Source organism: Odontesthes bonariensis, chromosome 2, assembly GCF_027942865.1.
Source record: "Odontesthes bonariensis isolate fOdoBon6 chromosome 2, fOdoBon6.hap1, whole genome shotgun sequence".
Taxonomy (NCBI): domain Eukaryota; kingdom Metazoa; phylum Chordata; class Actinopteri; order Atheriniformes; family Atherinopsidae; genus Odontesthes; species Odontesthes bonariensis.
The window spans coordinates 41700634-41714462 of NC_134507.1; the positions used below are offsets into that span (position 1 = coordinate 41700634).

The window sequence follows — 13829 nt, forward strand, 5'->3', positions numbered from 1 at the left end:
AGCATCATAATCATCCTCACTCTCTGAGGAGGGTTGGTAACGCACAGAGCGGGGGCGACGGTTATGCTTACAAGTCTGGCGTTGTTCACATTTTGGGGAAGGTGATATTAATTGCATAACAGGACTGTCATCTTGTAATAAATGTGCTTGGTCAGCGTCTTTAGATGCTTTAACATGGACAGAGTGGGGCAATGGCCTTGACTGGGGGCCGTGACTGGATATGGGAGTGCTATGGATAAAATTCCCTGAATGAGCAGTGGCAAAGGGGTTTGTGCTGGGATATGCGATGGTGGCTGTGAATGGCGCCTCCACCTGCCCACCATCAGTGTTATGCACATGGGTGCAGGGTTGTTTGCATCGCACGTCAGCCTTATGATCTCTCTCCACATCAGCCTTAAATGGATTAGTATCCGACAATTTCAGTGATTGAATTTGTATATAACTCGTTGCACTTGCATTTACAATTCCTCCCTCACACGAGAAGGGGTTACTCTGTGTCTTGTGAACATATTGTTTGCTTACATCCATTTTTATTTCGTATTCGTTCGCCGTAGTCATTGACATGGCTGGATTTGAGTGGCTGGTTACATCGCCGTGTTTATGTTTACATTCGCTCACGTGCACCTGACAGGGGGCCGCCATGTTGTCTTCTTAGTTGTTAATAAAGCACCGTGTAAAGTTAATACTCTGCCAACATCTCCGGTTTCCTGAGCAATATTCCAGTATGCTCACCAGTGTTGCATGTGTAGTAACTGTCCCTTCGTGGTCGCCAGTGTTAACCTTTCCTGCTAGTATCCGGACCGTGGTCAGGAGATCAGGGGAAATTGCCGTTTTCCAGGGCCGAAGAACGTGCTTAACTTCGGGGTTAACTTCCCTACCCTCGTAGTCTTAAACAATAAGAGGACAGCTCCACGGGGCTTCGTCTAATCCTTTTATTGCACCAACAGTAGAAGAACAACTGCTCCGGCAGCCGCCCTGACTGCATACAACTTTTTCTCTCCCCCTCATGCCCCCGCCCACACCTGCGAACATCGCGACTTATTGCATATCTTGCAACACCAGGAAGCGAATCATGAATGAATCAAAGCGAGCCGCCGTCAGGTGCGTAGATCCAGCTTCTCCAATCGTCTCGTTGCACAGCAGACGGAGCGATGACATCAGGAACAACGTGACATTCTTCTTTTGTGTACTAATATTGCGGCTAAATCCAACGCCAATTCGTTCAGCGCCGCTGTGGGCTAAGCAGGGGGAAATCGGTTGTCTTACGCGCACTCAATGATATAATGTCCACACACTCATTCCGGTTTCTTTCGTTTATTGCTCTCCATATCATCCAATATGACTCCAATAGTCATTTCCGATTGCAAGATAGAGCAAAAACGTTGAGACAAAGGAGCAGTGCGATGCGATGTGAGCATTGCGATGCGGTGCGGTACACAAAAGGATTGCCTTCCCCCGTACTCACCCCACGCCAAACTGAACTCGCGCACAGGTGCCAGGTAGGGCTAATTAAAGGCTTCCAATTGCGCACCACACACGCCCAATGTCACACCCACGTCCAATAATAACCAATAAACAAAAAACACAAATCAAAGTGAACCAATAACCATAATGAAAACAAAAAATATAAAGAAAATAATTATGGCTCCTACAATGAGGACTTTATGAAAAAGGATCATATGACTCTTTGGTCTTTCATTCACACCATGTTAAACCGAGCTGCACATATTTTCACTGTTTTGGATGATAAGTAATTGAGGTGATTAAAAAAAGAGATTTGATGAAGAAATTGATGCGTCAATGTAAATTACTGCATGCACTATTTGCAAGAATGGAGACTACAATTGGTTTGAACAAAATAAACAATGTTCAGTTAGTGTTATGCTGCCAACAGTGTAGAAGCAAAGTTGTGTCTTGCCAGCCAGCTCTGTTAACCGTCAGCGAGAGTTCATGTTTTCAGCTGCAAGTGAGAGGACAGGCTGTTTGTCTCTCTACAGTGATGGTGTGTTTAAGTTGTCTGTGAAATAAATAAGTTGAAACAAGACCATTGGTATATATACTTTTGCAAATGAGAGTCTAATTAGATGATGATTTAATATCGATTAGCATCTGAGTATACACTTTTTGACAACCCTCATGCTCATAAAATGATAATGGTAATATGGTTTAAAAAAGTCACAAGGGCTACCAAAAGGTGGATTAAAGGATTAATGAAAGATGACCTACTGTGGGCTGAGCCGAAGATCCCACAGTCGAATGAAGGTATCATAGCCGCAGGTGTACAGCTGGAATGGAGACTCAAAAACTATATCCAACACACCAGCACCACGACGAAACTCAGAGCCCAGATTGCACACACATGCTGACCTGTGAAGGAGAGTGGGATGTAAGAAGATTACATGTGGTTTGTAATACACGGAATGGAATTTCATAATATAAATGAAAAGTTATACTTTTTATGGAAGTATACTTTTTAAAGAATCAGCTGAATGATCAGCTGTGTGACATAACCAAAAGCCTGAGAAAAAGTGGATTTATCCACTATCAGATATGGGGAATAAATAATTTTTTCTAAAACAATTATGTAAAATAATTTAAAAAAGGATAGTAACATGAAAAACGTGATGCAACATATATTAGTAGGAATGATTTATACAGTGTATATACGTTAGTATTCAAAAGTATAAGTAAATATTTCTTCTACCAGAAATTTCCTTTATCTAAACTTTCCCCCTTTATGGGACACTTTGCTGAATTATTTGAATGCCTATTCAATATGTACTGAATGCTACTAAACGAAAATATGTTCTTGATAAAATGAGCCTTCAGTCCAACCTTTGAACAATGAGGTTGAGACAGCTTTTGTTTAATATATAGAATAGATTAGAACAGAATAGAAAAATACTTTATTCATCCCCCAATGGAGGAAATTCAAATTAGTCAAGTAGCTCAAAAAAAATCTAAATATTTACAATGATTGTATATTAACAACAATAATACTAATAATATTAATATTAATAATAACAACAACAACAACAACAATAATAATAATAATAATAATAATAATAATAATAATAAAAATACTACTACTACTACTAATAAATGCCTAAATAAATAAATACATTTGAGAACAACATGTCAGCAGTCACTGTTAAAAAGCCTTATGGCTGTGGGAACACAGGACCTCCTGAACCTCTCAGTCCTGCAGTGCAGAGAGATGAGCCTCTCACTGCAGCTGCTCCTCTGTCCTGCCAGGATGCTGTGGAGAGGATGTTTATTAGTCTCCCAAACAGAATATAATTTCCTCCTCATCTGTTTCTCCACCACAGCACTGAGAGGGTCTAGCCTTCTGCCTACAACAGAACCAGCCTTTTTTACCAGTTTGTCCAGGCGCCTACAGTTTTTAACTGTAGTGCAACTCCCCCAGCAGACAACAGTATAGAACAGTGCACTCTCAATGACAGTGTGATAAAACATGCATATCATATCATATCATATCATATATATCCTTCAATTAAGGACCTGAGCCGTCTCAGGAAGAAGAGATGGCTCTGGCCCCTCCTGTACACTGCTTCTATGTTGGCAGACCACTCCAGTTTATTATCCAGCACCACCCCCAGGTATTTGCAGGTCTGAACAGCCTATATCTCCCCTCCATCAATGCAGACTGACTGGTATGGAGTTTTAGATCTCCTGAAGTCCAACACCAGCTCTTTGGTCTTGGTAGTGTTCAGGAGCAAACAGTTATTTTTGGTCCAGCCATAGAAGGTCTCCACAAGGTCCCTGTACTCCTTCTCCTGTCCACTGCGCACACATACTACAACAGCTGTATCATCAGAATACTTCTGTATGTGGCAGGACTCTGGGTTGTACCTGAAGTCTGATGTGTACAGGGTGAAAAGAAAAGAAGCAAAAACAGTAGCCTGTGGAGCCCCAGTACTGCATTCCAGTGTTCCAGAAGCACATTTCCCCATCCTGACTTACTGTGGTCTGGCATTCAGATAGTCTATAATCCACAATGTCAGGGAGGGGGCCACATCCATACCTAAAAGTTTGTCTTTCAGTATGGGAGGCCGTATGGTGTTGAAGGTACTGGAGAAGTCAAAGAACATTTTTCACATATGAACCAGGCCCATCCAGATAAGCATATGCCCGATGCAACATGTACAGAATCGCTTCTTCCACTCCTATGTGTTTCTGGTAGGCAAACTGGAGGGAGTCAAGAGCCTCAGCAACCTGCAATCTCATGCGACGAACAAGGAGTCTCTCCAAGGTCTTCATGATATGAGATGTCAAAGCCACCGGTCTGTAGTCATTCAGTTCCACCGATTGCCCTAATTTGGGCACTGGTATGAGACAAGAAGTTTTCCACAGCACCGGGACTTTTTCCATCTGAAGGCTCATATTGAAAAGCCTCTGAAGAGGGACTGCTAGTTGACCAGCACAGTCCCTCAGAAGCCTTGGACAGACTTAAGTCTCCTGAGACTTATGGCGACAGGAGTGATGTTGCTATCAATCATAGAGATGGGGGTGGAGGTGAAGCTGGACTGAGGAGGCCAAACGGTGGGGGCAGCCACAGATGAGAAGATGAAGCTGGGCGTGGAGATGCAGCTGTGCTCAGGATGCCTGGAGGTAGAAGCTGCCGCAGAGGTGGATGTGCAGCTAGGCTCAGGAGGCTTGATGATGGAAGCTGCCGCAGAGGTGGAGGTGCAGCTGGGCTCAGGATGCCTGGTGGTGGAAGCTGCCGAAGAGGTGGAGGTACAGCTGGACAGAAGAAGCCTGTTGGTGACAGTTGCTGCAGAGGTGGAGGTGCAGTCAGGCGGAGGAGGAGGCTTGGCGATGCGGGTTGCCATTGAGGTGGAAGTACAGCTGGGCAGTGGAAGCAGTATAGAGGAAGCAGCTGAAGTGGTGGGAGTGGAGGGAGCAGCAGCAGAGGTGGAAAAAGCCATACCATCAAACCTGTTTCTCTGTCCACATCACCTTCCACAGACTGAGAGTTCATATATATGCTATATACATCTATATATATCTATGTAGATATATATGTGTGCATGTGTGTGTGTGAAAAATCAAAGGCAAATTTTGAAACCAGCTCTTAAAAGCAGAAAGGTTGTTGTCTGCCAAATCCATAGTTGGAGTTATTACACTCTTAAGTATACTCTTAGGGCTCATTTGTGCTCAAAGTTAAATGCGCAGATGCACACGGATGGAGCCTTCTGTCCGTCCTCTGCATTTCATTGTGCATATTTTGTTATATTTTCAGAGACCTTGTGGATGCATCCCCAAAAACAGCAAGCGGAGCAGTACCACCGGAAATCATGGGGGCAGTGTTGCGCCGGAACAAGCAAGAAGAAGACTCCGGGCATCCCTTGCCTCCCTTCATATCAATGCGTTCAGCCACCTAGCAATAGCCGCACCTGTTACGGTGTTTACTGCTCGGAAGCAGGGGACTGCTCGGTCTGCACTTCGGTCTGCACGGTTTACATAGCCCGTAGTGATACGAAGGGAGAGAGAAATAGCGCCAAGCGATTGTGAGGTCTGACTTTTTCTGGCTAACGATTTTGTGATGCAAATGTATTACTCTTTTGAATGCATATTGTTTTGAGAAGCAAAACGCTTTATTTTCACGACCCCAGCCAACTAGCCGGACTACTTTCATCAACGCCAAAACGAGGCTGGAACTCGGCTCACAGGACGCAGCAGGGGGTAAGTCAATGTTCGTAAATGATATTGCTAATATGGGATGTCATACAGCTTCATGTCAAAAGAGGCGAACTATCCCTTTAAGTGTTACATTCAGATTATATGATGTAATGACATCTTTATAGTGGTAATTTGTCAATAAGAGCTTTATATTATCTATATTATAGAATTGCAATGAATGTATTAATTTAATTTCAATTATAGATTATTTTATTTTGTACTATTCAAATTATAAAAACAGCAGAAGTGATGAAGTGCTCGTTAACAAAAGATGCTGTAACCCTGGACATGTCACTGTGGAGGAGAACATCTATACCCAATACATTAAATTGTGAGCTATGAGTTTACATCTATTTATCTGCAAAGAGAGTTCACCTGTGTTATTCTAGCAGTAGTGTACATCTTAACTTGCGCCACCTCTGTCTGTGACATCATGAGCTCAGTTGTTTCCAGGTTACGAAAACAACATCCCAACACATTCATGCTGATTTCCCCACCGTCTACCTCTGCTACATTTCCAGCTTTGAAAACAGTTTGTAAACTGCTACACCAGGAAAAATAAAACACTGGATTTATTCCATGCATATGAAAGTCATCTGCCTGTCCTCAATCAGGAAAATCAGATCATATTATAGTTCTCCTTACCTCCAACTTTACTCCAATTGTTCACCCTGTGACCAAACAGACTTTGAAGAAGTGGTCTCTGCAAGCTGAAAATAATCTGAGAGGATTCTTTGAGACTACAGACTGAAATGCACTCTCTGAGACACATGGGGGTGATATCAATGCCATGCCTGACTATACAAACTTCTGTGTGGAGTGTAGTGAATGCACAAGGACAGTGAGGCGCATCCTCAGTAATAAGCCCTGGATCAAAAGTGACCTGAGAAAGCTACTGATCATGTAGAAGAAAGGCTTCAGGAATAGAGACATGGAGTTAGTGATAAAACAGTTAAAAAATAAAAGAGAGTGAGAAGATATACAGAAAAAAAAAATCAAGCTCCACCAGAAGAATGTGAATTTAGTTTTATCTATATTGTGCCAACTTACAACAAATGTTATCTCAAGGCACTTAAATAATATAGTCCAATTCAAGCCAATTGGTGTTCAATTCATTGTAACCATAATCCAATGATCCAATAATCCAATTCGCATACGAGTCGGGACCCTGATAGAGACTGATGCGGCGCAACCGTCTGCGACAGTGACGTGTTACTTTAGTGCCACATTCAACAACAAAACAAAACAAAACCCGCGAAAAGTAAGGAGAGAAGAAAAAAACACCACAAAGAAGCTAATATGGCGAGCGGGGAGGCCACCGTGTTCATGCTCTGCATGATGGTAATATTAATCATGGACGATGACATCTGGCGTCTAAAATCGAGGCTGGAAGAGCACACAGAGAGAGTCAGGATCAAGCGCAGGCGATACTTCTTCGTTTCATGAAGGAAGGAGAGCAGAGCGCCGCAGACAAAGGAGACAGTGTGTAAGTTTAACTTATTAAACGCGCGTAGGATGTGTCTGTGTTGTATGAGTAAACATTTCAGCCGTGACAACATGACAAGGGGCGTAGCTACCAACAACAAAACACCTACAGCAGATGTGTTCCTATAGAACCCAGAAAAGACCCAGCCTCGGAGAAGGAGCTAAAATGGTTATAGGAACTGAGAGCAATGGTCCCGAGTTCCTGTATGTGCGAATGCGGGAAAAAACGGCTCCATTCCTTAAAAGGTTATAGGAACTGCCAAAGGTTCCTACAGTGCGAATGTGGCTTATGTGGGATTCTACAGCACCTCTTTAACCTCCAATGCTGTGGAGGACATGCTGCTTGTTAAGATAATCAAAATAATCCTAAATCTAACGTCTCACAATATGAAAGCCCTTGAGAAATTGTTTATTGCTCACCTAAGTAAATGTTGAATGGTAAATGGACTGTACTTATATAGCGCTTTTCTAGTCTAGTTTATCACCTGTTTTTTTACTCTACAAGTCATATTCACCTATTCACACCCACGCTCATACAGCATGTCTTAGTCTATTCAATGTTACAGTAATGTTATCGTGTTTTTTTCCATTATCATATACATTCACACACCGATAGATATATTGGTTGGCAATGTGTAATCAGTGTCTTGCCCAAGGACACTTCGACATGTGTTATAGCGGGAAAGTCGAACCACTGACCTTCCGAATGGTAAATGAGTGCTCTGCCTCCTGAGCTACAGCCTAACTAAAAACTTATGCCTTACTTACACTTACACCTTACGAAATCACTTACTTACACCTAACCCTAAGTGAACGCCTCTCAAGATAAAGTGTGCCGAAAACATATTTCATCCACACAGCTGCAGGTTGTCCAAATTACAATGTAACTGTTCACCTAAAAAGCATTCAATTAACAAAATAATAGTGTATCAATTATGTTAATCTTTCAAAAAGTAATGGCAAAAACTCCTTAGAAGTTGGTGTATGTCATCCTCATTTTCTAAGTTGTTAGCTTCAGGTAGTGCTAAATTATTAGATATACGCTGACTAATCATTAAAAAATTCTTACATTTCCCTTGCTTGAAGTTCAGGGTCTGAGAATTGGAACAGATCTCTTTTTGTGGCACAGTATCTTTGCAAGTTCAGCATGAAACTGGCCCAAGTTGTGTAAATCAGTCTGATAAAAAAAAGTGTTTGCTCCACAAACACAGTCTTTTGCAAAATCTTGCTTGAACATTGCCCTCAAATATAATTTATCTTGTGGGCTCTCACATCCTCTGAGACTGGGGGGGTTTGCAAGATATATGCTGTTCAGTGCAGCTGACAACATTAAAGCACTGTTCTAGCAGGTTGGATGTAAGGAGCCAGGGCTCAGGAGTTGAGGCTTAACAGAGGAGGCGGGGTGAACTTGATGAGTGATGTAAGTTTACTCTAAAAATCTGAATGGCTTGTTGAGTAAAATATTGTCAAACCTAGGGGAGCCAAAGCTTGAGCTGGTAGTGACTTCAGACATATGCTCTCAAGCATCAAAATAAGGTATTTTTTTCTATGATGTGTCACGTAAACGCTGCTATCTAAAATATTACAACTAAATATAGAGAATGGCTTTTCTTTCTTTACACCATGGATCCTGTATGCAGGTTTGCCATTGTACTGCAGGCAGACATACTTCAGTTCACAAGAGTAGTTATGCATCATGTTGCTGTTACTGTCATAAGTCTCATATTTAAATATGTGGTTGAGTCAGCAAATTTGGCATTCCCACAAATGTTGAGTAACAGTAACAGAGGAACATAAAATACACAATTCTACTTCTTTCATATCTTTACCTATAAACTACACAACTGTTTTATCTCTAAAGGAGATCTCTGCCCACTTTTTCCACAACTTATCAGCTGAGGTGACTTATCACTTATGAGCTGATAACTATATGGACACAGGTAGATGAGGAACTGTGAAGTTTTAATTGTTTCCACTCATGTGATATGATTGTGGTAGAGGCTGGTGTTAACTCTCCAGTCACTCACAAAAGACACAGAAATACACAAGTTTTCACTCCCTTCTAATGTTTTATAATAAGTGTAGGGAGTTTTAAAAAATAGAACACCTTGGGATATATTTTAAAGTTTTCTGTGTCCAAAAATGGTCACAAAATGCAACATTAAGAAGTCTATGCAGAGGTGCTGCAGAAAAAGTTGCCTGCATGGTGGGATGGCGAAGATGGCAAATTGGTATAATTGCTGTTTTAGTTTCAATCATTTTTAGTAAAGATGATTATCTGTCCATCAAAGTTTTTGATAACCCTATCAATAGCTGTTTTGATTTCTGTCTGCAAAGAATAATTTCCCATATTTTGATTAAGGAATTCTTATTCAATTCAATTCAGTTTGATTCAATTATACATTTGTAGAGAAGATTTTTAAACACTCTTTAGAATTTCACAAGCTGCCAGGGAAGAAAAGAGAACTGGAGAAAGATGGAGATTAGCTTGAGGCTTCTCAGCAAGTGACTTGGACATCCTAATTATGAGGGAATTACAATTGTTTAGCTCTGAAATAACAAATGCAAGTTTTTCTGCATTCCTTTGAGATAGGATGTTCCCAATTTTGATAATATTATGTAAGTGAGAGAAGGCGGTCTTAGGCTACGGCTACACGAAAACGAAACGAGGGTTTTTTTGAAAACGGGTACGAAAATGATTGCGACCACACAGGGAAGCTTCTGTGTCCACATGGAAACGCGACGCTTGCTGAAAACGATGCAGTACACACGAAACACCTCTAGGTGCGCTGTAAGCCACCCCCACCGGTTACACCAGAACAATAGAAGAAGCAATGCGCATGCGTGTACGTCCCTACTTCTACCAGCGCGAAGCTCACGTTGTTCCTTCAACAATGCCGCTGTAGTTAGCAGTGTCTGCAGCAGTGCTGCTATCAATGTTGTGGGGTCCATGATGATCGCTGTCTGTCCTTGTTGTGTTGTCTGCTTCTTCCGGATTTTGAATGGAAGCCGCTTTTTGTTCTGGTCACTGACGTATGTGTATACGTCACTGGCGTTGGCCATGCGGCTGTGACGCAGATGTAAACGAATCCGTTTTGGCTGTAACAATGGAAACGAAACGACGCCGTTCTCAGATCTTCCCACTCTGGAACCCGTTTTCCAAAACTATCGTTTTGGGGTAGTGGGAACATCGGCTCCGTGTGGCCGCGACAGCCAAACGATAAGCAAAAGTATCGTTTACAGTGAAAAACGTTTTCGTGTAGCCGTAGCCTTAGAGACACTCTTACATGGAATTAAATACCATGCAGGGACTAGAGCCACTTAGCACTTATAGCAATTGAAAGTACTCCACTTTTTGAGAATACATGCTGGGTTAAAGACATGTCACAAGACTAATAACCTGGTTAAGATCTCGAAGATAAACATTCATCCTTCACAAAACAGGTATGACACGTAAAGATATTACATTCGTGGCCAATCTGTAATTCAAGTACCTATCCATGATTACGAGTTTTCCAACTTTGATAACACATCTGTGTATCAGTTGAGACTAGAAGCTGGAAATGACAGAAGATCAAAGACTTCAATGAGTCATCCATCCTTTAGCTACAGTATAGCTCATCAAATTTGTATTTGGTTGTAGAGGGATGAACCTTATCCCAAGGCAGTATAAAATAGATAGGCCACCAGTCCATCACAAGAAGACGGTCCCAATATCCCAATACCTATCCCTGGATCTACCACTTGGCTCTTATAGGTTGGGTAGGTGCTTTTTTACCTTGATTGCAAAAAGAAAATGGTCACCTTACATCAGCAAAATGGAGGGGTAGGGCCAAGTGATGGAGTCAAGGGGAGGAACTGGAACTGACCAAGAGAACTATGTAGATCACTTTTACGCTAATGGTTAATTTAGAATAATCAAGTTTACAAATCTGCATGTCTTTGGAAATTTGGAGGAACCTGGAGCAAAAGAAAAAAAAAAAAAAGACGAAGGGAGAACATTCTTTTTACACAGAGAGGACCTTTTGGCCCCAGCCGAAAGCAGGTTAAAACCCATGCTGGACATGCCTATTCTGTATTTACCTTTTCTTTTCCCTTCTCTGATGAGTCATCATTGCATGAACTGAGATGCTAAGTGTCAGGCTAGGAAAAAACATAAATTGTGTGCATGTACATGGGATAAATTAAGTTTGTGTGACTAAGTTCAGTGACTCCAAATCCATCCAGCTTTATGCTCCTGTGATCACAGCTCAGTACCCCATGCTCTTCAGCTCTTGATTATTGAAGAATAACTTGCAACCAGCAGGCCAGATTATTGCAGTATAACTGTTTCTTTGTTGGCATTTAATACCCTCCATGGCCCTGACTGTGCGCTACTCTCACATGTGTGATACCTACCTCGTAGCAACCATTTAAAGGAGGCCATTGGCCTTGGCAACAGAGAAGCCCTATGGTTCAACTCGTGCCCCCTCCCTCACCCTGGAGCTCAATCTGCAGGATCAGGCTAGTAATCCTGTAGCTTCACCCCAGGGAGTCTTCTTATTGGACCAGGACTTTCCCCACAAGGGGCCTTTTTGGTGAGAGCTCTCTCAGTGCCAGCATCTTAAAACCAAACAAGTGCTGATGGGAATGTCTCATGAAACTGAGTTTGGGTCTGTGTGATGTAGTAACTCTCATTTTCTCTGTACAACTAAAATCGAGGAGCTTAGCACATGTTACACAATAAGAAACAAATTTAGGCCAAAAGTATATTAACCTGTTTTGTTCATAGCTAAGAAAAGACAGCAATACAACTTTAAATGCATAACCTCAAATTCTGAAATCCTGAAGAACTTTACTCTTCTGAAAGAAAGTCAAAAATGCTAAAACCACAGGAAAATATGAGCTATGTTTGCATTAAACTGACCTGTCACCTGTGCAAGGACAGTGGCAGTGACTGCACAAGAAAACATGCCATAGTACAGTGTGAAAACACCAGGGATTCTCAAATTGTAGGACACTGGCTTTTATGGGCTATGTGTGATTACAGGCTGGAGGCATAAGCTGATATCAAAATGACTAGCTGTTTTTTTTGTTTGCCTAGCCCATGATGTAAATAAAAATACCTGAGTTGGGATTCAAGCATGCATTACTTGAATGTTTCACACAGAAGGTTCTAAAATATAGCTAACTATTTGTCACACATCCTTCCTCTTTTTTTCTGAAGCACTTAGAAAAACAAACCATCATAGGTTGTAAACTACAAAAATAACAATGAATTGTGTCAGGTTTTTCTTGTATCTAGCCTTTTGTGTTTAGTCTTTGAGTTAGCAGCAAATTGCAGAGATTTTCTGCACTGGTTTGGAAGCTGTGAGCTGCTTAAAGGTGGGGTATGAGATGTTTTCTGGAGCATTTTTTATCATATTGTCTGAAAACCTCCTCACGACCCCATTGCTCCCACTAAAATAGAATGTTTGGAAAAAAAATATATATTTTAGTCCATTGTAGAGGGTGTAGCAAGAGGAAATGTATGACCAATAGAAGTAATGATGAGAGTTACTTCTATTGGATTCTGACATGCCAATCAACCATCAGCCCCCCTCACCCCTCCCCCCTGCGCGTTCACAGACTCGTGATTCGTTCATGTATTTTGAAGGCGTGGTTTCGAGGGGTGGGCTGAAGGGAGAGGCAAGGTTGTGTATTTTCAAAAATATAGCTTGCAGGAACCGTTTTTCCAAGATCTCATACCCCACCTTTAAGTAGATTCTCCTTATATTATTTATAGTTTTTGTCGCAAAGTTTTCGTCCGTCTACGCCGGAATATATGTACAACCGACAGGCTCTGTTAGACATCTGCAAGAGCAAGTTTTGCGATGTTTTGGACAATGCAACAGGAGACTACACAAAAGTAATTCCTGTCATACAGGAAGTCATTCCTGCCAGAAGCAAAACCTTCACACAATAATAGCTTATTATGATTACAAAAAAATAAAATAAAAATGTGACATTGTGATTTCCCTTTGGGATAAAATTAAATATATATTTGATCTAATTATCAATTAAAGTTGATCATTTAATCTAATTCAATTTACCTTTATTTGATTTGATTTGATCTCATAACTGAATTTGGCTCTGCTGGAGGTTCCTACCTGTTAAATGGGAGTTTTCTTCTTCAGAGTCACCTTGTGAATGCTCGGGACGGGGGATTACATTGAAGAGAAGTATTGATGTGATCTGCTGATTTCCATTGCAAAGCAACTTTTTTTTAAATTGGCATTATCAGAATGAGACTAATTTAGATTCTTTGTAAAATTCAAAAAGATTAAAAAAGACTAGAACCTTTGCTACCAGGTCTAATAATGGCAGATCAAAGTGGATTTATGACCGGGCGTCATGGCTTTCACAATGTCAGAAGGGTCTTAAACATCTTACACCAGGGATGTCCAAAGTCGGTCCTCAAGTGCCGCTGTCCTGCAGGTTTTAGATGTTGCCCTGCTTCAACACACATGATACAGATTAAATGGATCACTTCAACAGATTGTTAAGTTCTGCACAAGCCTGTTAATGATGTCTTGATCTGAATCAGGTGTGTTGAAGCAGGGCAACATCTAAAACCTGCAGGACAGCGGCACTCGAGGACCGACTTTGGACATACCTGCCTT

General features: G+C 41.4%; 1 protein-coding gene across 2 annotated transcripts in view; it reads right to left on the minus strand.

Annotated features, from left to right (window-relative positions):
- The window catches only part of fbxw4 (F-box and WD repeat domain containing 4), a 185625-nt gene that overhangs the window by 96409 nt on the left and 75387 nt on the right, over positions 1-13829 (minus strand). For both annotated transcript variants that reach the window (XM_075481752.1, XM_075481743.1), the window contains one exon: positions 2227-2367. In XM_075481752.1, coding sequence (XP_075337867.1) covers positions 2227-2367 — 141 coding nt within the window. The remainder of the gene's footprint in view (positions 1-2226; positions 2368-13829) is intronic.